General features: G+C 42.5%; 1 protein-coding gene across 6 annotated transcripts in view; it reads left to right on the top strand.

Moving 5' to 3' along the window:
- The first annotated feature begins 735 nt into the window (after positions 1 to 735).
- Positions 736 to 27,711, top strand: part of Atg4c (autophagy related 4C cysteine peptidase) — a 67,492-nt gene continuing 40,516 nt past the window's right edge. For 4 of the 6 annotated variants that reach the window (XM_048453145.3, XM_048453143.3, XM_087904816.1 and 1 more), the window contains exons 1-4: positions 965 to 1,100; positions 18,932 to 19,066; positions 24,686 to 24,769; positions 26,783 to 27,016. In XM_048453145.3, coding sequence (XP_048309102.3) covers positions 18,991 to 19,066; positions 24,686 to 24,769; positions 26,783 to 27,016 — 394 coding nt within the window. In that variant the 5' untranslated portion in view covers positions 965 to 1,100; positions 18,932 to 18,990. The other 2 variants (XM_087904813.1, XM_087904815.1) reach the window with 2 other exon arrangements.

The raw sequence follows: 27,711 nt of genomic DNA, 5'->3' as shown, positions 1-27,711 counted from the left end.
CAAAATAGGAAATAAATTATCCAAGTAGATAAGGGAGCAGATGCTTAGTTATCTATGCTAGGAAATCTTCCATTTGTTGTCTTGCCACACCCCTCCACTGATTATTTGACTGTCCCATGTGAATGGTGAATAAATCAATCTAATAACTCCAGGTAGCTGTTTTCATGAGAATAACATTTAAAATAATTTTCCCAGTGTCATAGTACAGGTCTCTTATTCCAGCACTAGGGGGTCGAGAAAAGATCACAAGTTCTGGGCGAGCCTGGCCGAATAGCGAGAGTCTGTCTTAAAACCAAACACCACCGACTTACAATCGTGAAACACAGTTAAAAACAGAACATATTCTGTATGTTTTCCTTTCATTCTCTCGCGGTACAGCTATCGGCTGGCAAAGACTGCTGTCCCCCCCCCCCCCCCCCCCCCCGTTTGTACTCTTATTTCTTATGCATTGCTCCAACAGTCTGCGTTACTGAAAACGATACATTAGTAGAATTACATTTTGTCATTATTTGGTTATTTCTCTCCACATTTTTTAAGAGGCAGGTCCTGTATTTCAATCCTTGACAAGAATCCGAACGTGAAAACAATGCACACGTCCCTAGATGCTCCACCAGGATGTAATCTGCACCTCTAACCACAATTTGCCTTGGTGTAGAGATCTGAGTATTTTTATCCAAGAAGGTTTGGTCATAAGGACCCAAAGCTCTATGCATGCTGGATCTTGTAGTCCCGAGGCCGCAGACGCTCGCGGTGCGCGGCAGCTGGTAGCTTAAATACAGCAGTTACAGCTGCGGAGGACAGCTGTAGATTCTAACACCGGGCTGCCGCTCACAGCACGACTCTGAGCTCTGAGTTTGCAGCCCGAACACTAAGGGCCTGGGACAAGGCTGCCCGCAGGATCGCGGCCTGCGGAGGCATCGGCGTCCAGTGCTACGGTGGCCGCACAGGGCCCTGTCCGGTAGGTCCCGCCGTGCATACTCGCTGCTCGTCGTGGCTGCTGGAGCCGGAGCGTGCCCTGGTGTGGGAACTCCTGTGCAGCTGTACTGTTATCCAGTCCTGTGTCGCCGAGGGGTCGGCTTGAGTCTGGCGGAGTGGAGAAGGTTGGAGCTTGGTGTTTGTAGTCTCCGAATGGCCGGTTCTCCGGGGCCCTGCCGGTGATGCAGACCCTGACCAACTGTTTGGGTTCCTGGAGGGTGTCGGAGCTTCTTTCGATTCTTCTTTCTCGTGCGGGTCATCTCCCAGTTCCCCCTCGCTCTTTGAACTGTAAGCCTTCCACTGGCCAGCTGTTCTATCCTCCTTGGCCAGACCAGGAGCTGTTTTATTCCCTAGCTACCTCATCCCATTGACCCTTCTTTATGCCACTGTTCTTACTTCCCCAATTTCTTTCCATTTAAAAGAAAAAAAGTGCGAGTGTGAAATGTTAGATCTCAATCTGCCCATCTATAGCCCCATTACCCCTTTGGGAGTGTTTGTAACTCCGATCTGTACCACTCTCTGGCTGTACTACTAATGCTCATTTCACTAGTTTGGCGTTTCTCACTCTCACATGAGGCTTTTTGAAGTTGGTAACTCAGTATACTAATCTATGTGATGACCGATGCCGCTCAGCATGACTTTGCTTGAGTTTATGTTTCTCAGGGTTTCTTTGTCTTACTTTTTTTTTTTTTCCTGATTACTTTCCCACATGGAGTTCAGTGCTTCCTTGGAGTTAAGAATACATCGCCTTATGGCTTTTTAATATTTGAATTACTTAGGTGGGGATTTTCTTCGGTTTGTTTACCGTTTCCGAGCCGGCATTCCCATGTGGTTTTGGAATGATTTTGTGTCACCTGACAGAAAGGAGTGGTCTTTCCTGCCAGCTGCTTGTAATTTATAGATTATGAGTCTTTGAAAGTACCCAGAGGGTTTGGAAAGACTTTTGAAATGTATAGTCTCTGTATTTTCTGAGTTTCAAATTATAAAGCCCAAACAGGAAAGAGTCCTAATTAGTCCAATGTCAGTAGCTAATTGACTGGTTCACCTGCCGTAAGAATTTGAGAACTGAAGCTAAAAATTGGGCAATGTGAGGGACTGTATAATTTAGTAAAAAGAGGTAAGAGGCCACTTAATTGATGCTGTTTCTATAAAATGGATGCATACATATTTAAAAAGAATATTTTTTATTTCTTTGTGTGTCTTTCTACATGTACCTGTTCACCATGTGTGTGCCTGGTGCCCTCTGAAGTCAGAAGAGGGCGTCAGAACCCTTGGAACTGGAGTTACAGATGGTTGTGAGCCACCATGTGGGTGCTGGGAATCCAACTGAAGTCCTCTATAAGAATAGCCAGTGCTCTTAACCACTGAGCCAACTCTCTAGTTCTGTGTAGTCTGATAGCTTTGGTCAACATTTTTGTATTGCTGTTTGCTAATATTACCTAGATATTTTGTCTCTTGTTTTCTGGGAACCCTGCAATTTAAGTGACTTTTGCGGCTCCCCTTATAATTATTGTGTTACAGCATTTCTGGTTTTTGAAAAACAGTCTCACCATGCTGCCTGGGCTGGCTCCTCCTTCTGTCTTCCCATCTCAGGATTCAGAGTGCTGGGTTTAGAGGCGTATGTCCAGTGTGATTCTTTAAGGGATACAATCTGTAACTATCAGTAAAATTAAAACATACCTTTCCAGGTTGGGAATATTCCTAATTAATCTGAAATGTTTTTGGCTATGGTTAAGACTATAAATGTATAATATTTTAGAATTGGTGCATGCCTATAATTCCAGTGCTCAGGAGGTTGATGTAGGAGGAGCTCTATGAGTTTGAGGCCAGGCTAGGGTGCTTAAGTTTGTTCTAGGTCAGCTTGGGCCATACAGTGAGACTGTCTCAAAAAACATAACAAAACAAACAAACAAAAAATCACTCAACAAAAATATGACCTCTTCAAACAAACAAAAACTGACATTTTTATTTTCAGAATTAATTATTCATGGTATTCTTTATTGGAAAAAAAGGTAAGAAGTTACATAACTATTTTTTTATATATGTATTTTTCTGAGTGCTTTGAGTTTCAAGTTGACCTTTTCCTGAGATTTTAGTCATTTACTAGGCATTTATTGGATTCTTCCTGTTTAAAGGAATCATGACATTTGTTGATTAGAACTCCCTGCTTCCAGGACTCATCTCTGTACTATATAATTTCAAAACATCGTCTCCACATTATATGAACTCAGTGAGCAATTATTATTGATATTTTGCAAATGAAGACACTAACGCTCAGAGAGTTGAAGTCCAGCCTTCTTTTTGATGCTTCCTGATGCACTAAAGGGGCAAAGATTTGTTCCTTATCTTGGAATGCATAGAGCGTTAACTCAGTAAATATGTGCAGAGCAGCCGTTTTATATCTGTCCATATTTATTTTATATCTGTGCATCTATATTTATCATCTATTTCTACTTCCATGTACCTATTCTATGTGCATTTATTGCCTGCCTATCACCTATCACCACCTGGTGTGATTTCCTCTGTACCTTATATGGTGTGAGGAAAGCAATTCCAGGTGGAAGCACAAAGTGAGCCACAGATTCCTGAAGCTGGACTGTGGAGGCTCGAGATTAGAAAGACACTCGTGGACGGTTCTGTGTGGCCAGTGTAGCACACTTAGCAGGTATACAATGCCTGCATTTGAAGAAAAACTTTTGACTGAACTGATGGCCACTTTGGACTGAAGCGACTGAGTTTCGTAGATCCTGAGTGATTGCCTTCGGAATGGAAGGGATTTGAGAGCAGTTAGTGAAGGAACCCTTGGTATTTGCTGTTGATCTGTGCCGAGGGCTCGTAGCTTAGAGAGCAGGATGGCTAGCTGTCAGCTTTGACGGAAGCAGAGCAGATAGATGACCTGGAGATTCACCTGTCTTTTTTTTTTTTTAATCAAATCATGGGATTAAAAAACTTTCAAAGTTCACTACTATCTTCTGAGTTACTGTCCAAGATTGCCAACTATATGATGTATTTCAGTTTCAGAGTTAAGTTGCAAAATTCTGTTACCAGAATTTATGTCATTGGGTACTCCTCATGTTGCCAATTGAGTCTTATAACTACTTAATTTTTATTTTTAGGACTGTTTTTAATCCATTTGTAATCTTTACCTCACCTGTAACTTTTATTTTGCTAACTAGGGATTCCTGTAGGTCACACAGATAAAGGAGCGAGTGCCCTCGTCAGGGTTTCTGTTGCGGTGATGAAATACCGTGACCAAAAGGAGTTTTGGAGGAAAGGGTTTGCTTAGCTGACACATCTATACTGTAGTTCATCATTAAAGGAAGTCAGGACAGGGACTCAAACAGGGCAGGAACCTAAAGGCAGGGACTGATATAGATGCAGAGGGGTGCTGTTTCCTGGCTCGCTCATCATGGCTTGTTCAGCCTGCTCTCTTTTAAAACCTAGGACGACAGCCCAGGCACAACCCACAAAGGGCTGGGCCCTCCTCCATTGATCTCTAATTAAGAAATGACTTACAGCTGGATCTTATGGAGGGACTTTTCTCAATTGAGATTCCCTCCTTTCAGATAACTCTAGCTTGTGTCAAGTTGTTATAAAACTAGCCAGCACAGTGAATAAAACAGTCTTGTCACAGCAGACTTTTCTGTGGACTAGAGAGGGCAGAGCTATACCAGGTAGTCAAGTTTGAAGTCAGCTTTGCCAAATGCTATTACAAAAGGACCTGATGCTCTTCCCCCCCCCCCCCCCCGAGGAAGAAATATAGAGGGGAAGAGTGAAGCCAGGAGAGTGGTAGAACCCAACATGTGGGATGAGACTGTCTGGAGGAGGTGGTGGTAAAGGCAGACGTGGACGGCCGTGAGAGGCGAGGGAGAAGACGTGACTACCCCAGGTAGTTAGAGACCAAGGTCTTATAGCTGGATGGGTTGTGGGGCCTTCTTTGAGATAGAGAACATTTCAAGATCAGGTTTCCAGGGCTAAACCTTTTTATTAGTATTTTTATTGTGGCGGTGATAGTAAAGATTAATTTTCATTATTAATTATGTTATTAATATATATAATTAATTTATATTAAAATATTAAAATATAAACTGTGTCATTACTTTAATGTGTGTGTTTGAATTTAAAACAGTATGCCATTAGGTAGTCAGGCCTAGAACTCACTGCATAGACCAAAATGGCCTCAAACCCATGGAGATCCACCTGCCTCTGCCTCTTGAGTTCTTATATTTGAATAATGGACTATTACTCAGATTCTTTTGGTGGTTTTTTAATCCTTGAATGCAGAGGGGTGGGACTGTAAGTGAGAGCATCTGAAAATGTGTAGGCATCTCTTCTGAGTCTACATGTGACCTACGAAACTGTTCACAACAGTGTAGCTGAGTGTGGCGGTGTGAACGGAAACGACCTGTCCCATAGGCTCACAGAAAGCGGCGTTATTTGAAAGGAGTCAGACGGGTGACCTTTAGAGTAGCCGTGGCCTTGTTGGAGGAGGTGTGTCATTGGGGGTGGGCTTGGAGATTTCAAATGCTCAAGCCAGGACCAGTGTTTCCCTCTCTGCCTGTGGATCCAAATGTAGAACTCACAGCTACCTCTCTCTCCAGCACCGCGTCTGCCTGTCTGCCGTCATGCTTCCCACCGTGATGTTAATGGACTAAACCTCTGAATGTAAGCCGACCCCAATGAAACTTTACAAAAGTTGCATGGTCATGGTGTTTCTTTATAGAAATAAAACCCTAATTAAGACACTGAGTGATACCTTATTAATTTGTTTTTTTTTTTTTGGCTTGAGATTTGGCAGTAAATAGGGCATCTGGCTAAATTCTCATTTTGCTTACTTGGCTCCTATATTAATACAAACGTACGTAGAGGAATGCAGACTTTCTACTTTCCTTGGGCATCCCTCACTTGTGTAATTTCTGGTGGGTACTGAGTCAGTACAGTCAGTTTAGATTCCGTATTTCACAGTGGTAATAATTAGAGTCTATGACAAAGTAGCCGGACTCTGGAGTCAGGACATCTGAATTCAGGGTGTCTTGTTACTTTCTGGAATGCAGACACACAGAGTTGTGCAAAGCAGCGTAGACACTGGAAATGGGAGAGCTTACTGTATCCCTGTCATGAGGATCAGAAGAGATAGTGCGTGTGCGCAGGCTCCCCAGCGTCCCTCCCTGGTGCGGAGTTCCCGTGACTGTAATTAGGAAGCGGACTCTGAGGTCATCTGACTTTGGTAACAGTGCTTTAGTTGTATTGCTTGTGTTTGGCTTTGGAGAAAACATCATCTAACTTAGCTTGTTGTGGTCGTTGTGGTCCCGGGATGAGTTAGCACAGAGTTCTCAGGCAAGTCTGGGAGACTCCAGGTGTATCAGAACACACACAGGGTTAGTTGGCAGTGAGTACTTATCAGTTGTTAGAATTATCACTTCTTTCTTTAATCTTAGTGAACTTTAGAACGTTGCGTTCCTGTTAGCCCTTATGGGTAGAGGAGGACGTAGTTGAGCTGTTCTGAGGTCAGCTGCTCTCAGGGCAGTTTCTACCTTTTCCTTCCAGCCCAGACTTAGATGCTAGCCCTCTGCACTAGCCCTCATTTGAGCTTCTGTTGTATTTAAACATACATAGACACCCTTTTCTTACTGAGCTAGTTGAAAGTAAGATGAAGCCATTGTGACACATCGCTCCCGAGTACTTCCTCATGCAGGTTTTAATCATTAGCTCATTTTCCCATAACCACGCCACCATTAGTATACTATAGTACTTTAACGTTCCTGTTTGCATTAAATAATTACTCCGTGAGGTGTTACTTTGAAATCGTGTGGCTGTTCTATTTCCCGGCTGTTTTGTATGGTTTGGTAGCCATTCACAGTTCTTGCCCAAGTCAGTCTTTGCGCTGCTGTCTGTCTACAGCGGTGTTTCTGTCTGTCAGCCCTTTTCACTTTCTGGCATCCTCTTGAAGGAGACATCCCCCATCCTGGTGACAGCCTGTCTTTCCCTCACTGTCCGTTAGCGTGTAGTCTTCAGGCACAGCAGTCTGCTGAATTCTGGGATTGTAGTCAGGGGATGCTACAGTCTGTGTTCTTCCTTTCTTCCCCTCAGTACTATGTACCTAAGAATTAGTGGTTTTTTTTTTTTTTTTTTTTTTTTGCTGTGTGTTATAATACGCTACCACCATTCTCCTTTTAGATTAACTTATTTTTAATTTCATGTGTATAAGTGTTTTGCTTGCATGTCCGTCTTTGTGCCATGTGCATGCAGTGTCCTCCGAGGCCAGAAGAGAGTGTCAGGTCCTGACACTGGAGTCACAGATGGTTGTGAGCCACCATGTGGGTGGTGGGAATCCAGCCTGGTCCTCCGGAAGAGCAATCAGTGCTCTTAAACAACGAGCCGTCTCTCTAGCCCCATCCTCCTTTTGTTTTGTGTTCTTCTGATGATAAATTATCTCAGATTTGGTCAGTGGTGGTCGCTCAGCTGGTTCCTCTTTCCCATGCCTAGTTTCTGTCAGTTGTTGAGCGTTTTCCTACACATCCGCGCTGTGAGATGTTCTGTGCTCATCTGGCGCAGTGTCTGCTGGAGGTCTGAATCAGCCATTTCACCGCAAAGCCTGCTTTCTTTACTGTGAGATGAGGCACTGAATACGCTACTGGGTATTTTTTGTTTCTAAACATTTTAAGCAGGTCCTACCCAGCCACCCATGTGTGCTTTTAAGAAAAGAAACCATGTCATAGAGTACCTTCTGTTCAAGCTCAGCACTGAACAGAACTTCAGCACTTCTCCAATTCTCTTTCTCTAATTTTTTTAAGCATAGGGAGAACTGAGGTTCTCAACCATATCAACATATCTTTTTACCCATTCTATCCTATAACACACACAAGCTTTTAAGATTACTAGTTCATAATTGTACCCAACAACAAATCTACCAGATAAAAATTACTTGGCCATTTTATGGCCTTAGAGTATATTTCACTAAAGGTACTGTATTCAAAGTTATTTGAAATACTTTTTTCCCATGTGGTTATCAATTTAGTAAGCTACTTTTTAATAGGTTATAAAATCAGTCATCCATAAAACTCATATAGTAGACATGATAATGTAAACCTTATCATAGTGTAGCTGCAGAGAGCTCAGGGGCTTAATGTCTACTGAAGAATGTGTAGTTTACAGGTTTATTTTCCTTTTTAACCTTGTAAGGGTTAAAAGTTGTGGGTATATTTTCCAATTGCTGTAATATTATTTAAACTTAAGAATGACTAAAAAAAAAAACCACAAAAACCCAAACCCTAAAAAGCCAGACAATTTCTGTTTGTAAGTCAGAGTGATTGCGTTTGTGAATATTGTAAACAGGGCTCTTCTTTGGGGTGATGACCTGACTTAGGCATTGCTCTTTCAACAATAGATACAATTGTTGAGAACACTAGCGAGGTTTTGAGTGTTGTCTGTAGTGTTTTCGTGCATTATGTTCAGAATAGAAAGATGCATTTGTACGTCCTTGGTCTTTGTGTCTGAACAGCACAGTTGTAACTGTGTTGGCCTTGTGATACCGTTTGTGTGTAACGCTCTCACCGGGAAGGGGAACTAATTTTCGCCTGTCACACTTTGTATCTGTGTTGTGATACATGACTGTTCGGTGGTGTGCCGTTATCATATAAGGTAGAAGAAGGCAGGGACTGAGTTTCATGGCTTGCTTTAGCGCTCTTAGTGCCTTGGAGAATGAGCATGATATTTTGTGTTTAAATGGTACGTAGTTACTACCTTCAACACCGGTAAAATTTTTCTTGGCAAAAGTGACTAATGAAAGTTGACTTGGCAAAGAGTTTAACCACTCTTGTTACAAACTTCAAACTCACTGTCTAATTTCACTTCAAAATCTTCTCCCTCCCTCCCTCCTTCCCTCCCTCCCTTCCTCCCTCCCTCTCTCCCTCCCTCCCTCCCTCCCTTTTTGGGATAGGTGTTTTGCCTGCATGTGTTTCTGTGTACCACTTGCATGCCTGGCCTATGGAGGTCGAAATATGGTGTTGGATGCTCGGGATTAGTGTTACAGATGGTTGTGAGCTGCCATGTGGGTCCTGGAATCCCCTGGGTCCTCTGCAAGAGCAGCCAGTGCTCTTAACCATTGAGCCCTGTCTCCAGTTCCTCACTAGATTTTGTTTTAATTTAGCTTCTCCATTTAGTTTCCTTGTTTCTGTTGATGTGACCATTGTCCTCCTAGATGCCGCATTTCAAACTTCTGAATTATTTAGGACTCTGTCTTGTGTGTGTACACCTGCGTGACACATTCTTGCCAATCCCACTGTTTGTACTTTCTGCAGGTATCTCCTTTCCAATCCCTTACCAGTACCGCGGTTAGGTCTTCATTATTACTCCTTTATAGTCCTCCAGTCCATTAATAGGATTGGTGCTGGTTTATATGGAAAAGAGAAGATTGGAGGGGATTAGAGAGATGTTTTAAAGTATCTTCTGGGGGCCAGGTGTGGAGGCCTACACTATGAATTCTAGCATTGAAGGGCAGAGGCAGGTGCAAATTTTGTGAATTGGAGGCCAGTCTGGTCTGCATATCGGGTTCCAGGACAGCCAGGATTACACAGAGAGACCCTGTCTCAAGAAACCAGCAGCACCACCACCACCAACAGCAAAAAAGCCCAAACCAAGCAAAAACAACCAAAAGCACGTACACACACACACACACACACACACACACACACACACGCACACCAGATGGGATTTAAAATTGAACGATTAGTTTCTAAGCACCCAAGTGCGGCTGGTTATTGGAAACCATAGGGAAGAATTTCGGTTCCGTATCACAGGGCTTCTGGAGATTGAACGGAAGTTCTCTTCCTTGCCAGGCTTTATGGATGGAACCATCTCCCTAGCCCTTCATGTACCATCTTTTCAAGGAAATGTAGTTGTTAAACATGAGCACATACCCCGAAGTTAACATAGATTCTCCAGAACAGTTCCTGGGGAATGAACAGTTAAAAACATTATTAGGCTTTTACAGTTCTAACTGTACTTTGGGCTTAGCACAGTACTGACACCCCTGTTCTGAAAGTGTCCCCCTAGAGGCTAAGGAAGTGTGGTTGGCAAGAGTGTTGCAGAGGAGGTCTCATTCCTGTGGGTTAAGGCTGGGTTCTTGATTAGGGTAATGGTTTGTGATGGGTATGTGTGAACCAGAACACAGATTGGGGTTTTTGCAATTTGAATGGAATCTATTTAAAACCCTTTTTACTTCCACATTTTCTTCTATGACTCCTCTCTACCAAGCATTGTTGATTAAGAGAAGTCACTGATGGTTTGGAGTGTATCATACAGGACATACAGGTCCAGTGATCAAGATCTATTCATGATTTTAATGCCGCCTAGTTAGTAGATGTTCTGTAATTCCTTTTTAGTCTGGAGATTCAAGTAAGCTTCAGTTCTTACAATGTTAATTTTTATGTATAGATTCAATATTTAACAGCTTGGCACATTTCACTTAAAAGTATGAAATCTCTAAATATTTGTGGTTGACTTGAATTGATCAGAAGCTACTGAGATGTAACATTTGTTTATCAAAATGTAGTAAATGTAGATAAAATCAAGACAATACAGGTGCTATCTAGATAGTCCAGATATTAACTCCTTTAAAAGTTTTTAGTTTTATTTTATGTGTATATGTGTGTCTGCTTGTTTGTATGTGCACCACATGCATGTGCCTATAGAAGCCAGGAGAGGGCGTTGGATCCTCTGGAACTTGAGTGACAGGTGGTTGTGAGCTTCCCAGCGTGGGTGCTGGGAGCTAAACTTGGGTCCTCTGCAAGAGCATCAAGTACTCTTAACCACCGAGCTATCTCTTCAGCCTCCTCAATAGTAATTCTTACAACAATCGTCAAATAAGCCGTGAGGTTCATTTAACCCTTGAGGCCCATGAAGGGTGGTTATGGTGATGGTTTACACAGCCTGTGAGATGTAATGTACCATGCAACACAGCTGTGCACTTGGGTCACAAGGCAGGTATGAGGGAAATGTGTGTCTGCTCGGGACTTAGACTCCTCTCTAGCTTTTGGTTTTAAGATAATGTTTGAGTGTTCCATTCTATTTAGGTCATCATTATGAAATAACCGTGTATCAACATACTGTTTTTAAGTGGAGAATGCGACCCTGAGGAGCCTTCAAAATGTTTAGATGCATTTTGGGGCAAAACTATTACACCATTCTTTTTGCTCTTGGACCTCCATTGTTTTCTAGCCTTGTTCAGAGAATACATGTCCTCCCTGACTTGTGTCACTGTTTGTGTTGGAATTGTTTTTCTTTCTTTGTCTTAGTGCCATCAGCTTGACCATGAGCTCTAAGAGGAGAGAGCAGTGTGACTGTTGGCACCCAAGTGTGCTGGATTCCTGGATGGCATTTAAGGAGGATTTGCATTTTCAAGAGCATAAGTTTAGTGCATGAAAATAAATGAGTGGCAGGCGAAGGAGGGAGCAGAAGTGAGTACGGCACGTGACTATAGACCTGACATGGAGAGATATTAGAAAGCATAGGTGATAGCTGATAAGGGACTGATTTTTAATCAAAATATAGGCATGTAGGGACTAAAGAAATGGCTCAAGAGTTAAAAGTATGTATTGATCTCTCAGAGGACTCACGTTCAGTCCCACCACCTACACTGGAGAGCTCACAATTGCCTGAGACTCCAGCTGCAGGAGGATCTGATGCCTCTGCCTCCACAGACTCTCACACTGCACATATGTGTGTGCACACTCCCCCATCCCCTGCAAAATAATTAAAATAATAAAAACAGCTTTCAATGCAAGCATACAAAGGGCGATAATGAATGAAAAACTTAGAGTAGATTTTACTATTCATTTTATTTAATGACATAGTGAAAAGCACATAAAATTCAAACTGAGATCTGAGTGTGATCCCAGAGCCCACAGAGAACTGACTCCCCAGAGTCGTCCTGGGACATCCCCCTCCACACTTGCTCTGTAGCACGAGTACATCCCCTCACCTCTCCCTCTCTGTTCTCCTTGTCTCCTTCTCCTCCCTCACAATATTAACAAGTACAATTTAAGAATTCTGAAGCAACTTTTATATTTCATTTTGCTACAGAACACCAGTTGAGGAAGGAATTCAGGCATATGCATTTGTACACCGTGACCAAGATCTAGTTTGTATTGTTGTTCCCTATGGTTCTGTCTGCAGCTTTCAGGCTTTAAATCCTCAGTGGATAAAATATTCCATCTATTGTTGGATGAGAGAGCCTGAATACCTTCACCTGGTCTTCAAGGACCTTGGCTTGAATAACCCTTTTACTTATTAGTTTGTAATTTATAACTATCTTAATTCGTAGTTACGGACAGAAAGATTACTCTGAAAAAGACCATCTTCCCGAAGAACTCTGCTTAGTCATCACTCTGCTTTGCCCATCATTAACAGTACCGTTTAAGAGTGAACTCCGTCTCGCTCGCCCCCTTAATCTGTATTCATTGAAGAACAGCTGGAGTGCTCTCCTTTTTCATGTGATTATCCTCTGATTGAAAATGGAATTGTCACCGAGGGTGGCGGCATGTCTTTCATCCCAGTCCTGGGACGCAGGGACAGGTAGATCTCTAAGAGTTTGAGGATAGCCTGGCTACATAGAGAGACTCTGTTTCCAAACAAACAAACAAACAAACAAACACCCCTAAAAAACAGCAAAAGGATTTGTCAGAATGTAAATAGTGAGCAGATATGTGGAGAGGACAGATAGTTGTAGCAGGTATTAAAGATATCTATTTGAAAAAGGATTTACTGATAACCATACCATTTTGAACTCTAAAAACCAAACAAACAAAAAACAAAAAAGAAAGAAAGAAACCATGGCTACCTTCTAAGAAGACATCTGATAGTTGTGAGGTTTGTTATGTTGATGTTTTTCCATGCCGAATTTGCATAAAACAAAAATCAGTCTGATCACAGGGCCAGTCAGGCCAGGTGGTTTAGGTACTAGGGGGATTGAAATGCACTGGAAAATGGCCATTATCTAGATCTTCTAGGCTAGTGAAATGATTTTCCTCTTGTTTCAATCAAGGTTTGCTGAGTAGTCCAGTGCAGCAGATTTTCTCAGATGACCAGGTCCAAATCATGGCATGGAGACTTCTTACTGGTTATGATTGCTCAACCTTAGCTTAGGTTTGTCCCATTAACTCCTAGAAATTATTTTAACCTGTTTTTCTTCATCTGTGTTCTACCTTTCTTTCCTTCTGTCCGTCCTACTGCCCTGCTTATTCCACATCTGTCTGTCTGGTGGCTGCCTGGCTGACTGGTCCCCAGGTGTCTCCCTCTCTTTCTCCCTCATTTTCACTAGAACCTAGATTCCTCCTCCTATTTATTCTCTCTGCCTGTCAGCCCTTCCTGTCCCTCTACTGCCTAGCTATTGGCAGTTTAGCTTTTTATTAGACCAATCAGGTACCTTAGGCAGGCAAGGTAAAACAGCAACACATCTTTATATAGTTAAACAAATATTCCATGCCATGGTTATTATGAATAAAGCTGGTATGAACTCAGTTGAGCAAGTGTCCTTGTGGTATGATTGAGCATCCTTTGTGGATATGCCCAAGCTGGGTTCTGAAGTAGATCAATTCCCAATTTCCTGAGAAACCATGTCAGGCTCTTTTTAAAATAGTTGTTGGTCTAATATTGATCTTGAGTTCTGTCCATCCTTAAGGCAGGCTGGGTGAGACAGTATGGGTCCGGAAGTGGTGTGATCATGGCTAACCCCAGTTCTTTGCCCACATCAGCTGCCTAGCCACCTGTGACTGGAGTAAGCTGGGGACAAGTCTGGTAAAGTAGCCGTCTGTCTGATACCAGTAGGAAGGCTGAGCAAGTGAGAACTGTAAAATCAAGTGGGATGACTGCTTTGCATTGCATCCTCAGTAGAAACCCTCCCGTCTGGAAATGCCTGTCCACAGTCATATGGTCACAACCTTTCCTACTGCTGCCTGACCTTCGTCACAGTGGCTCCACTTTACACCACATCAGCCCAGCTGCTCGGATTGTAGCCTGGGGATTTTGTCCCCAGACAATGGCTCTGTTGCTGCACCAAAGGCAGCTTTAACTAATCTTTTATCTTTCTAATAAAGCTCAAGATTCAAAGGCGAGGGTAAAATCTGGGATCTCAGAGAGTTAGAGCAGGAATCTAGGCTCTAGAGAGAATGAGGGAGAAAGAGAAGGAGCTGCCTGGGGCCAGTCAGCCAGACACAGAGGAAGCAGGAAAGTAGGGCATAAAGAATGAGGCAAAGCGTAGATGAAGAGAAACAGGTTAATGTAAGTTATAAGAGCAAGTGGGAACAACAGAAGATAAGGCCGAACATTCATAGCTAATAATAAGTCTCTGTGTCATGATCTGGGGTCTCGGGGTCTGAGATAGCCTGCTGCATTTGGCACCCAATGCGGGGTACCATTTGCATTTGGAATTTTTATTTGGGAGCTGGTTGGCTGCCCAAAGAGAGACAGTTGGCTAGCCTCTGTCTACTAGTCCAGGTGGCCCTTTCTGTCTCAACATCCCGAGACGCAGAAGCTATAGCTGCATGTAACTTGCCTTGAAGCTTACACAAATTTGCTGTAATTAATTAACTTTTAAAACCCTGGCTGGGCAAGGTAGCACAGGTCTGTCCTCCCGGTACTCAGGAGGTAGAAGAAGGAGGGTGGCAAGTTTCTGGCTAGTCTGGGTTCTGTATTGTGACTGTATTGAAGCAAATAAGACCTATGGATGTTTCCAGAAAGAGAAATGGAAATAGTGAGGGGAGTTCAGAATTTTGTAGTGAGACAAATACTCACTATATAATATTATATAATACATATAAATATAAAAATGAAATTATATAATACATATTATATAACATATAAACATGGTATATTTATATGTTGTTATTCTGTGTGTGTGCGCTCGTCTGTATGAGATGTATGTATTGAGAGACCAGGTGTGTGTGTGTGTGTATGAGATATATGTATCGAGAGACCAGGTGTGTGTGTGTGTTTGTGTGCCTGTGTGTCTATGTCTGTGTGAGAGAGAGAGAGAGAGAAAGAGAGAGGGGGGTATGTTTTGAGAGTGCGTGCGTGTGTGTGTGTGTGTGTGTGTGTGTGTGTGTGTGTGACTTGTTTGTAGAGGTCAGAAGAAAGCTTTGGGAAGTTGGCCATGGAACCTGGGGATCAAACTCAGGCCTGCAGGTTTGCCCAGCGAGCACTTGTACTTAGCTACCTCACTGGCCTCGTCCACCCTTATATTTAAGGTGAAACTAAGTGAATTAACAAAAGAGATCTCTGTGTAATTTTCTTTAGTCAAAGCTGTCATGGGAGTTTAATTAAGGAGGTGGTATCTACATGACTAAGTAGCTGAATCTGACTGACTGTCTAGAAACTCTGTAGTGTCTTCGCTGTAAAGCAATGAAGGCACTTCTGGAGAAACAGTGGCCACAAAAGCTGAATTTCATTGTCTCCATCTGTGTGAGTGCCTGGTGACGGAATCTCTAGAAGGGAACCGCTGCTGTGACTCCAGGTAAACCAGGATAGAAACTGCCTAAATGAGAGAGAGAGAGACAGAGAGAGACAAGAGACACAGAGAGACAGAGAGAGAGAGAGAGAGAGAGAGAGAGAGAGAGAGAGAGAGAGAGAGGCCTTCTTAGAGACAGGGCTATTAAACTTTTGGCTTTTGTTTAAGATTTACTTATTTTTATTTATGTATATGAGTGTACATAAATATGTATTTTTGTATGAGTGTCTTGCCTGTGTGTATGGAAGGTACCATATGGAGACCAGGAGATGGTGTTAGATCCCCTGGAACTGGAGTTACAGACAGTTGTGAGCTACACTGTGTGGGTTCTGGGAATTGCTCAATAAGAGCAGACAGTGCTCTTAACTGCTGAGCCAGCTCTGTAACTCCTGACTGGACTATTTTAAGAAAAATAATCAAATAAAATGCTGAGAAAGAAAAAAAAGAATAGCTGTCAAGTTTTGTACTTCATAAGAGGGGATTAGGAGAATGTTTTTGGAGGTGGCAGACACATTTATTACCTTGATTTTGGTCTCATGAAACTATTACATATGTACATATGTGCATATCCATGGGGCCGACCCATGGATAGGTACACTCTACAGATCAGGGACCAGGCCTGCTGGGAGGGATGGATAGGTACGCTCTGCAGATCAGGGACCAGGCCTGCTGGGATGGGTAGGTAGGTACACTCTGCAGATCAGGACCAGGCCTGCTGGGATGGATAGGTAGGTACAGATCAGGAACCAGGCCTGCTGGGATGGATAGGTAGGTACACTCTGCAGATCCAGGACCAGACCTGCTGGGATGGATAGGTAGGTACAGATTAGGGACCAGGCCTGCTGGAATGGCAGTGGTGGACCTTTGAGGCCGAGTGACACAGAGGGGTTAGATTTAGAAACTGGGACTTTTTCATGTATGAAAACAAATTATTTGTTCAGTTAGTAGTAACAGGAGCATATTAAGAAGGAAGCACATTTAAATATTTTTACTTTAAAAATGATCTGTGTTCAACTATAATATTTTCTTATTTCTGACCATATTCTATTTTATTTGGGAAGACAAAGTTATTTTTAATGATATGAAATGCAATTTTTTTTGAGGGGAATTTTGAGACAGGGTTTCTTTTTGTAGCTTTGGAGCCTGTCCTGGAATTCTGTAAACCAGGCTGGCCTCGAACTCACAGAGATCTGCCTGCCCCCCTCCTCGAGTACTGGGATTAAAAGCGTGTGCCCCCAGTGCCTAACCTTTTTCTTCTTCTTTGTGTGTGTGTGGAATGGGGGGAATCAACATTTAAAAAGTGCTAGTGCAGACTTAAGAACAATTAGTGAGAAGTCAATGAAGGCCCTTAAGTACAAAATGTTAATTATGGGTCAGCTTCTGCTATTCTGTTTCTTCTCTGGTTCTTCCAAGGAAAACGTGGGAAATTGTCAGCAGGATGACTTTTAATACACTTCTGAGCAAAACAACACAACTTTTATATTCATAGTGTTTAGATTTGATTGTTCTTGGTTTTATTTGATACCCAGATTCTCCCCAATCCATTCTTACTATTTTCACTTTTATTTATTTATTTATTTTTGAGACAGGGTCTATGTAAGCCCTAGTTGTCCTAGACTTCACTATGTTGATCAAGCTGGCTTTGAACTCACAGAGATCTGCCTGCGTCTGCCTCCTGTGTGCCATCACACACGCTATCACATGCCCAGCTCGTATTAGTTTTGTTATCACAGTTTTACAAAGTAGTAGTGTACCACCAGGCCCTGTTCTCCCGGAGTGCAGGAAACCGTGGCTTGTCACATCACTTGACGACAGACTCTTGCACACTATGTGCCACGTGTGGCTCCAGCCTAGGCCCCAATCGTGGAATGTGTGGATGTGTCTCCAGAGGTTTTTCACACCTTGCCTTTGTTTGTTTGAAGCTGAAGATTTTGTAATTTTACTGCCAAGCTCATGTCTTTCAGTTTCAAAGATGACTGATTCATTTTACCAGGTTTCAAAGTCAGCAAGGTGCAGGGTGTGTGTGTGTGTGTGTGTGTGTGTGTGTGTGTGTGTGTGTGTGTGTATGTGAAGCCACAGGGAAACTTTCATAAGTTATTTTTATTCACCAATCATGGGGATTCTGGGAATCCAAGTCAGGTTGTCAGGCTTGGTAGCAAACACTTTTTACTTGCAGAGCCTCCTCACTGGCCCTAATTTTGTGTTTTAAGAGACTTAGCTAAAGGTTTCAGCTTGTGCCTGTAATCCCAGACGAAGCTGAAACAAGAGGATTATGAGTTTTAAGAAGTCATATGGGTATCAACAATTTTTTTTTTTCCCCGAGACAGGGTTTCTATGTGTAAAATAGCTCTGGTTGTCCTGGAACTCGCTTTGTAGACCAGATTGGCCTTAGACTTACAGAGATCCTTCTGCCTCTGCCTCCTGAGTGCTGGAATTAAAGGCATGTGCCACCACTGTCTGGCTAGTTATCAATAATTTAAATAATAAAAATAAATTGCTAAGGTAGTTTATTTCTTAGAGCTTTCCAAGTAAAGTATTATTGGCATGTTATGTTGCTGACTTCCACCATAAGGATACATGATGTGAATGGTTTTCTTTTCCTTTCTGAGAAGTTGTGGGAGCCTTTCTCAGTCTCTCCTCCAGTCACTGTTAGAATTAAACTAACCGAACCTCACGGAATGGTGGTCTTCAGGACCTGTGCACCCCTGTCCTTTAACCCTTTAGCTTCACTGCAGAGTCACTCTCTGGGAGTTCTTGTTTTGTTGACACATTCGCTTTTAAAATGTTACTTTCTACCCTAGAGCTATGATGTGTAATTAGTAGCTTTTATTTACTATAAATACAATATATACTATAAATAGAATGTCGATGGCCATTCTGAAGACAGCCAACATTTTTGCAAGGTTTCTAATGAGTGTGTCTAAGTGTTCTTGCAAGCACTAAAGCTGAGCTATGCTTTCCAGGTACTTTGTTATATTCAGTTGTGAGCTATTGAGGATTATTATTTAGTTATGTGATAATTTTGTTTTGTATAGTTTATGTTGTATGCTTTATGTAGTTAATTATAGACGATCATATCTAGATAAGCTCTGTAAATGAAAAAAATTTTTCTTTTTTTTTTTTTTTTAAAAACAAGGCTACTGTAGTTCAGACTAGCCTCAGATTTGAGCTCACTGTGCAGCTAAAGATGAAGTTGAACTTCTGATCCTCTTACTTCCTCCTCCAGAATGCTAGGATTACAGACATGGGCCACAGTGCCTAGTTTATGTGGTGCCTGGAATTGTACCCAGGGCTTTGTGCCTGCGAGGCAAACACTCTACCGACTGAGCCTACAGCCTCAGCTTGTTTTGCTTATTTTCAGCTTAAATTACATTTAATAATTTAAGTAACTTTAGCAATATAGTACCGTATGATATGTGTTGATTATTTATTTGCCTTATTTTTTTCTTTTAGGGCATTGAGTTTTATATCAGAATGGAATCGAGTGATGGCTTTTTCTTTAGAATTTGAATATGGAGGCTTCAGGAACAGATGAAGTTGACAAGCTAAAATCTAAGTTTATGTCTGCTTGGAACAACATGAAGTACAGTAAGTATTGTGATTTAAGGACGTTGTAAGCCTGCTAGAGAACAAACACTTTACTGTGGCTGGAGTGGTCATGGGATGTGAACGGAGTGTAAGCAGTAATGTAATGAGACTTCCTTGAAGAAAGTGGAGAGACGGGGAAACTGAAGTAAATGTGTGTCATGAAACTCACTTTTTTTCTAATCTGGTAGACTGTTTTGATATTCTCGTGGCTATGTGCATATGAATTTGCCCAGGTTATAAAAATTCTAAAGCTCTTTGAATTTAATTTCAGGTAGTTTGATATGTAAACCAGGAAGTAAACAGAATTGGTAAAATAGATGGTGTCAAGTTCATTCACCAAGGTGTGTGCCTTTCTTCTCAGTGAAGCCCCTGGACTAGACTTTTATCATTTTCTTGGCAAACAAAATCCAAACAATCCAATCCAATCAGGATTGTTGGGGATGATGAAGCCCCAGGGAGGGAGAAGCCTTAGACTGAACTTGTGTTTTAGTTGGTTCGAACAATGGCTCACACGAGGACTGTGGATGAGGAGGGGTGTGTCAGGCTCAAGACCTCGAGTACACTCCAGAAAGTGACATGGCAGCAGTCACACTGCACCTGCGTCATGGAGCAGAGTGAGACCAGTGTGTGCTTGGTGTGATCTGTGTCAGGGAGCAGAGTGAGACCAGTGTGTGCTTGGTGTGATCTGTGTCGGGACAGAGTGAGACCAGTGTGTGCTTGGTGTGATCTGTGTAAGGGGGCAGAGTGAGACCAGTGTGTGCTTGGTGTGTCCTGTACATTCTCCCTTTGGTTAAGTCCGAGGCTGCCTCTCAAAACAGTGTTACCAACATTTAGGGTACCTCTTCCCCACCAATGAAATGTTTCTGGGAACACACACACACACACACACACACACACACACACACACACACACACGGTAATTCTACATGTAGTCAAGTTGACATTAAAAATTAGCCATCACAATTTCCCTTCTTGTCAACTTGACACCCAAACAAATCCATTTAAATCATAATATTCCACCCCTGAATCCTAAAGTCTCATTTTCATCTCATTAATGCAAAATGTGTTTTAGTCTGTCTCTAGATGTACCTGCAGTCTTTGACAGTCCCAACACCGTTCAGAATTCCAAAGTCTGTTTTGAGATTCAAGGCAGTCTTTTAACTTGTAAACAAAACAGAGCCTACAAACAAGTTACATCGTTCTAATGCACAATGACACAATATGGCTTTATATTCCAGAAGGGAGGCATGTAGGCATACAAGGGACCATCAGATCTAAGCCCAGCAGGGCAGATGCCAAATCCTGCGGCACCATGCCTGGCGTCAGCGCCTATGGTGGTATTATCTGGGTCCAGACGTGCTTTGTTCCACTCCTCTAGCTCCGCCTCCTGCAGCACGCATAGCTTCTCTCTGCAGCTGGCTCCGCCCCACACCAATAGCTTTTCTTGATGGAAGTGGTCCTGGCTCCCAGCATCCTGGGATTTCTATTGCAACTGAGGCTTCATCATCACAGTTTCCTGTAATGGCCTCCCTGGGCCTTCGGTCGGGGACTCTGACCCAGACATACATTACCTGCTCTCTGTGGCTTTCTGGGACCTGGCACAAGTCTCCGTAGTGTCCTCATTCTTGCATCTTTCTTGCCTGAAAAGTCAGCACCACATGGGTGATTCTGCCAAGTTCTTCTGCCAGTTTGAGACGCAGCCTGGCCCACTTGTACTAAAGCTGTAGTAGCCTCTGCATGCCTTGATGCTTGCTTTCGAGAAGGGAATCCCTTTTAGTGGCGTTCTCAATTTAGGTTCTTTCCTTTCAAATGGATTTGTTTTTTTCAAATGGTGGAGCCCCTGATGGGCGGTGCCACGCCTTTGGGGCTCTCTCCTGGAGGTTCTCTTAGCAATCATGGCTGCTCTCTCAGAACCTACCTTATCTGCAGCTATAAGCCCCATTTTCACCCTCAAAATGACACTTATTTTGTGTTCATGTACACATGTGTGTATGTTTGTGTCTGCACACATGCGTTTGGACAGAGGCCAGGTATCAGGTGCCTTCTTCAGTCACTTTCTGCCTTAATTTTTAGCAGAGGGTCTGTCACTGAACCTGGAGCTCAGCAGTTGTTGAGACTGCCGGGGAAGCCCTGGCGACCCTGTTTCCTCCTCCCAACTCTAGGATTATAGATACATGTCTCTGCACTGACTTTTTATGTGGGAGCTGGAGATCCAAACTGAGGTCTTTGTGCCAGCCCTTTACTGCCTATCTGTCTCCCCAGCCCCACAGCATCCTCTTACGGCTTTGTTCTGTCTTGTTACTCCTTCTCCGTGTTACCCGTGTAAGATGTGAGCCTTCTGGGTTTTATATTTCCTCTGCCAAAATTAGTTTTGACTTTTGAATTTATTCTTTCCCTGGTTCTTAGGACACAAGTGCGATGCAGCTAGAGTCTTTGCCAGAACGTAACACAAATGCCTGTAACCCTGCTCCTGTCAGAGTCCTTGTTCCCTTCAAACTGTACGCGCTGACCTCCCCTGCCAGCGTTTCTCTCAGTGCTCTGGTCTTCCGGAGTCTTACAAGAGGGGCCCACTAAGCTCTGCTCATAGTACTCAGGGCTTTTCTAGCCCCGAGTCCCGGGCTCTTCCGCATTCCTTCCACATACCCAGTTCCAAAGGCCAAAGAAACACATGGTTCAGGTTCATCACAGGGGCAGGGAGTTTTTGCTCCCACTTTTCTGTGTGCTATAGAAAGGCTTCCAGGATAGACCTAAGCGGTCCAGCAGGAGCTGCCTGCCTGCTGGAGGGGCTGAGAACCCAGTCGGTATTCTGTCCATGAAGCTGGGTGCCCCAGCAGGCCCGGTCTGGTTCTGAAGGTAGAGTTGCTGGTCTTCTGTCCATGTTGGAAGGCTGAAGAAGTGGGAGTCTGATGTTAGTGGAAGATGATGTGGCTGTGGTGGCGGCAGCTGTGGCAAGAACAGACGAGCAAACACGCTGACCAGCATGAAGCAAAGGCGGCCAAGCAACGGCACTGGTTTCTCCTTGACCTCTCCTTACCTGGATGTCTGTTAGGGGATGCTGCCCACTCTGAAGGAGGGCCTTTCCCCTCATTAATCCTTTCTGGAAATGATATTAAAAACCTCACCCAGAGTATTGTCTCTGGGTTGACTCTGGATCTCATGAGATTGGCAATCAAGATTAACCTCACAGCTAGTTTCTGCGAGATGCTCAAACCCATAAAATGAGTATGTAACAGATTTTAGTCAAAGCCCTTGATGTAAAATCAGGTTAAGCGTAATGGATATATTCAACTTCTGTCCCACTGGGGGTGCCATTAGCTAGCTGTATAGACAACTGTAACTTGGTATAGGTTACATCAAATTAAAATGAACTTTAAGAAAATTGGCATGTATTTCACATAAAATAAAATATACATGTTAAAGTGTACAACTAAAAAAAAAGACTCAGTACAGAGGACCTGGATTTAATTGGTAGGGTTCACATGGTGGGTACAACTGTTTGTAATTCCAGTTCCAGGGATCTTATACCTTCTCCAGGCTCTGAGGACAGCCAGGTATACACATGGTGCACGGGGAATATGAGCAGACAAAACACTCATACACATAAAAAAAGGTTAAAAACATTGTTTTCTTGGTATTGGGGATTGAGCTCATGGCTTTACATATAGTTAACATGATTCCAGACGTGTAACCCAGGAAATGTGGAACTAGGGCTCTGACTTGTATCACTTTATGCAAAATCTTAAGTGAGTCTGAGGAGTTCACACGCATGCTAAATCTGCTAATAGGATGTTTTAAAATTGTTATTTATTTTTAACTTGTATATTTTTAATTATGTGTACACATGTGCGTATGAGTGTGGTTCTGTGCATGTGAAGGCCAGAAGAGGGCAATGGACCCCCAGGAATTGGGGTAACAGGCAGTTACCACCAGCCTTGGGATCAAGAAATTAAACTTGTGTCCTCCAGAAGAACAGCAGCTGCTCTTAACCTCTGAGCTGTTTCTCTAGCCACTATTTGATTTTTTATTTTTTATTGGTGTGTGTGTGTGTGAGTGTCTGTGTGTGCGTGTGCTTGTGTCATGATGCACATGTGGAAGTCAGAGGACGGCTGTAGACTTGGTTGTCTCCTTTCACCATGTGGGTCTGGGCTTGAACTCAGGCTTCTCACTGGCCCGTCTCACTGGGTCATCTCACTGGTTCATCTGCTGGTCCATCTCACTGGGTCAGCTCACTGGCCCATCAGTAGGATGCTTTTGAACAGAAAAATTATCTACCTAAGGCTGAGTCACTGCAAGTTTCAGTTGGCAGTGACATTTTGAGAATGGGGAAAGATCATGAGCAGGGAAGCTATTTTTGACACCTCACAGTAACCCAAGTGAAGCCCAATGAAGGCCGGTTAGTTTGTCTGATGCCCCATTCTATCTTGTCCAGCTTAGAGCCTTTCTTGTATCATCATGATTTTAATACATATTTTTCTTTATTTGTATAAAGTGCTTTAAGGGAACACTCCCCTAAAAACCACTAGTTTTAAACTTTTGTTATCAACTGTTAAATGTAAAGACAGACAGCGTATTAGACCCACATCTGTCAACTTTAATTGTTTATTTATGTCCTTGTGTTTAAAAAACCATCCCCTCTGCGTTCTTTCTGGAGAGGGTCTCTCTGTGTAGACCAGGATGGCCTCAAATTTGTTTCTCTCGCCTCAGCGTCCCGAGTCCAGCCATTACTGGCACGTGCCACTGTGGCATGTTCAAGCCCAACCCTTAGTTTCATACACTTGGCAATGCTCAGCACTGTAGAGGACCGCTGCTTTCCGTGGGAGATGCAGAGTAGTTAATGCCGGTGAGAACACCCTCTCCCACTGCTGGCAGACAAGGAGGAGAGCACCCGAGTGTTAGAGTTCGTGACTTCGGGTGGAGCTTAGGACAGGAGATTGCGCTCAGATGAGGATGTCTGAGCACTCACGTACGTCTAGACAGCTACATCAGAGAGCTACCAGGCATGCTAGCCTACTATGTGCTCTCAAGTTTCTCTCCAGGAATTTTCAAGTACTTCACACCTTTAAAATATCTGAGCTAGGGACTGGAGAGATGGCTTAGCAGGTTAGAGCCCTGGCTGCTCTTCCAGAGATCCTGAGTTCCAGTCCAGCGACCATATGGTGGTTCACAATCATCTCACAGGGATCCAAGGCCCTCTTCTGGTATAAAGGCATATATACAGATAGAGCACTCATACATAAAATAAGCAAATAAATACACATTTAAAGAGTATCTAAGATGGAAGACAATTTAAAAAGTTGATAATCTTTGCTTACTTGAGGAACAGAAGCCATGTGAGGGAAACCGGAGTTTCCACCTTTTCAGTTTGTGCCAGAGGAGCACTGAGACCCTTTTCTTTGTCTTCTGTGTTTCTTAAGTGGTAGATTTTGGTTAAAAGAAACCATAATTTATTAAAACTAGCAAAAATAGCCTCTAATTTTAGTTCATTGTCTAAATACTTGTAACTTCTAAAAATGTATATTCATAGTATAACCATGACTTGAAGTCATTTAGGAGGAAAGAAACACTGTAGGGTTGTTTCCTTGAAACCTTAACACCAGAGCCTTCTTTCTCTCCATGCAGGTTGGGTGTTGAAAACAAAGACATATTTTAGTAGAAATTCACCTGTTTTGTTACTTGGAAAATGTTATCATTTTAAATATGAAGGTAAGTGATAAACATGTAAAGTACTAAAAAAAAAATCTTTGAAGAATTCCATTGCTAAATTTCCGGATTAAACTGTTTTGGCCTGTTAACCACCTACACTTTGTATGACGTAATGTGTTACTGTATGGTTTGGTCCTTGTACATCCCTCGAGGATAAGGATCATAGCCTCTTTTCACTGCAGCCCTCATATTTTGGACTTTGATTCTTTAAGTACTAAATATTGCTTGTGTTGATGTGCTTGAGTTCTTTGTTAAGTTCTGTGGTAACTTTAGCATGTGATAATAAAGAAAAGAAATGGTCACCTCGATGACATCCCCAAGGGTCTGTCTGATGGTCACATCCTACCTCTCTACGATACTGAAATTCACGTGAATCAATCAGGCCTTGTTGGTGCCGTCTCCTTCCAGAACTTCCTTCCCTGCCTGCCTTCCGCATCCTTCATTTTCCCCTCTTGTGGGTGGGCTTCATTCTCCCTACTGCCTTCCTGGTGCATATATCCCATTCCCTGCTCTTGTTCCTTCCTCTTCCCCCTCTAGACTTTTCCCCCACACATAATTCCCCTTCTGCTTTCTTCTTAAATTGTGTTGCAGTGGAGTGATCCTCTGGTGTGTTCTTCAGTCTCCATCTGTTTATGTAGGCTTTGTAGCTCTTGTATTTCTTAGCATTGTGTAATCAGTTCGACCAAACCTCCAGTATTATTAATTATTTTATTTAATTTGTTTGCTTCCTTCCCTCACCTTTTATTGTGTGGTTTTTGAAGCATTTTGCCTTCTTCAAGCTCTTGGGGCTGTTTATTTAGTACCGACATTTCTCCATAGTATTTAGTGTTGACTAGGTCTGAAGAAGGTGAGAAATGGGTTACTTCTTGAGAGGAGATTGGAGCTCTTGTGTTTGTAGGATGAGGCATGAGAATCAGGAACTATTGCGTCATATTTAAAACAAATTTGAATGTCAAAAGTGGCATATTTAGGCATACTGTAGTGCCATGTTTAATTTCCAGGCACTTCTATTTATAACTAACTTCAAGTTCTATATAATATTGAGAGAGAGAATCATGTCAACAGAGACTTGGCATTCATTGTTTATTATCATCTGCTGAATATGTATGACGTTAAAGCGATGGGAATTTTTCACAATGAACTGAAGGAAAGGGATGGGTCAAGGAAGAATGAAGAGAGAGTGCATTGTGAAACTTTCAGCCTTTAACACCCTACTTTGGATGTTGAATTTGGAAGTGAGAGGTGTAGCTTGTACACATCCGAGGCAGCCAGCACTAATTCCTATCAGAATCTACTAATGCTGATCAGTGTCTCCAGCTGCAGGTAAAAGGTAAGATTGATGTCAGTTCGTTTCAAGTATAGAGTTTTGTAAAGTATTGAGCAAACAATGGCATTTTCATAGTAATTCTGCTAGAGGTAATCAGTCAGTCAAGACCTTTAAAACAATATGTGTGGGTGGCAACAAATTCTGAAAAATTATATGTGAACCTAAGAGGACATTTGTGTTTTAAGAATTTTATATTCTTACTCCATAGCTTATTAGTTTTGACTTTATAATTCGAGTAGAAATATTCATGACAATACAATGCACACTTTACAATGCTAACTCATGTGGCTGTACATATTTTTTTGCATATTGACAAGTCATGACTTGTTATCTTCAAGTCACATTTCCAAGAGCTGTAATATGTGTGTCTTGGGCCATCGGGGGTCAAAAGAAAGATATTTTACGTTGCCCTCTCATCCAAGAGTGATTTTTCTAGGGTGTCAGATGGTCACTGTTAGGAGCGGCATCGCTGTTAATCCTTGGATTGCTTTCCCGCAGCGCACAAACACCTCAGGGTTCGTTTTCATTTGGTTAGACAGTGTAACGCTTGTATTCCTTTTAAATGAACAGAAAAGATCAGAAGGATTGTTCTGTGATTTATAACAAAACAGTGACGATAGTACCATTATGCTTGCTTCTTTAACTATCTTTATACTATATAACTTGCGTTTTTAAAAATTCTGTAGATGAAGACAAGATGTTGCCTGCAAGATCAGGATGTACCATCGAAGATCATGTGATTGCAGGAAATGTGGAGGAATTCCGTAAGGATTTCATTTCTAGGATTTGGCTGACCTACAGGGAAGAATTTCCTCAAATAGAAGCTTCAGCCTTGACGACAGACTGTGGCTGGGGCTGTACACTGAGAACTGGCCAGATGCTCTTGGCTCAAGGGCTCATACTACACTTTCTCGGTAGAGGTAAATCACGTATCTATTTCTGGCTGCTGCTGTCCTGACTGTGATCAACAGCTTGTGTAGAACATGCTGAGGTTAACCCTAAGAGCTGATCTGCCTTCTACATTTGGATTGAGCTGAGCTGACCGTCTTACACGCACGTTCCTGACTCACCTTTCAAAACCGTGCATGCACCATGGCCACCCGTCCACCATAGTGAATTTAGTTCATATTTTGTTGTTTTAGTTGAATTCTCTGGAGTGTCTCCAGCTCATTCAGTCCTGAGCAGAAGAATTTTTATTCTGTTTATTTTCTCTGTACATGTCAGTAGTATTTTGAAAATTTTATCTTTATAAATAATCTATAATTCTCTAAATTATTTTAATTATTACTAGTTTTTGGGACAGGGTCTCACTGTTTAGCCCTAACTGACCTGGAATTCACTATGAAGAGCAGGCTGACCTTGGATTCACAGAGATCCATCTGCCTCTGTCTCTCAAGTGTTGGGCATATGCCACCATACCTGGCTATAATTCTTTATATTAAAAATTTAGGTATACTCTTAATAAGAACATTATGTTTAGAGCTTTAAAACGATCTATTAAAATAAATAAATGTGTGGAGGCCAGAAGAAGATGGCAGATGCTCTGGAGCTGGAGTTACAGGCACTTATGAGCTGTCCAGCATAGGTGCTGGGGACAGAACCTTCGTCCTCCGCA

Source organism: Myodes glareolus, chromosome 3 (genome assembly GCF_982192425.1).
Source record: "Myodes glareolus chromosome 3, mMyoGla1.1, whole genome shotgun sequence".
Taxonomy (NCBI): domain Eukaryota; kingdom Metazoa; phylum Chordata; class Mammalia; order Rodentia; family Cricetidae; genus Myodes; species Myodes glareolus.
This window is presented reverse-complemented; position numbering and strand designations above follow the sequence as displayed.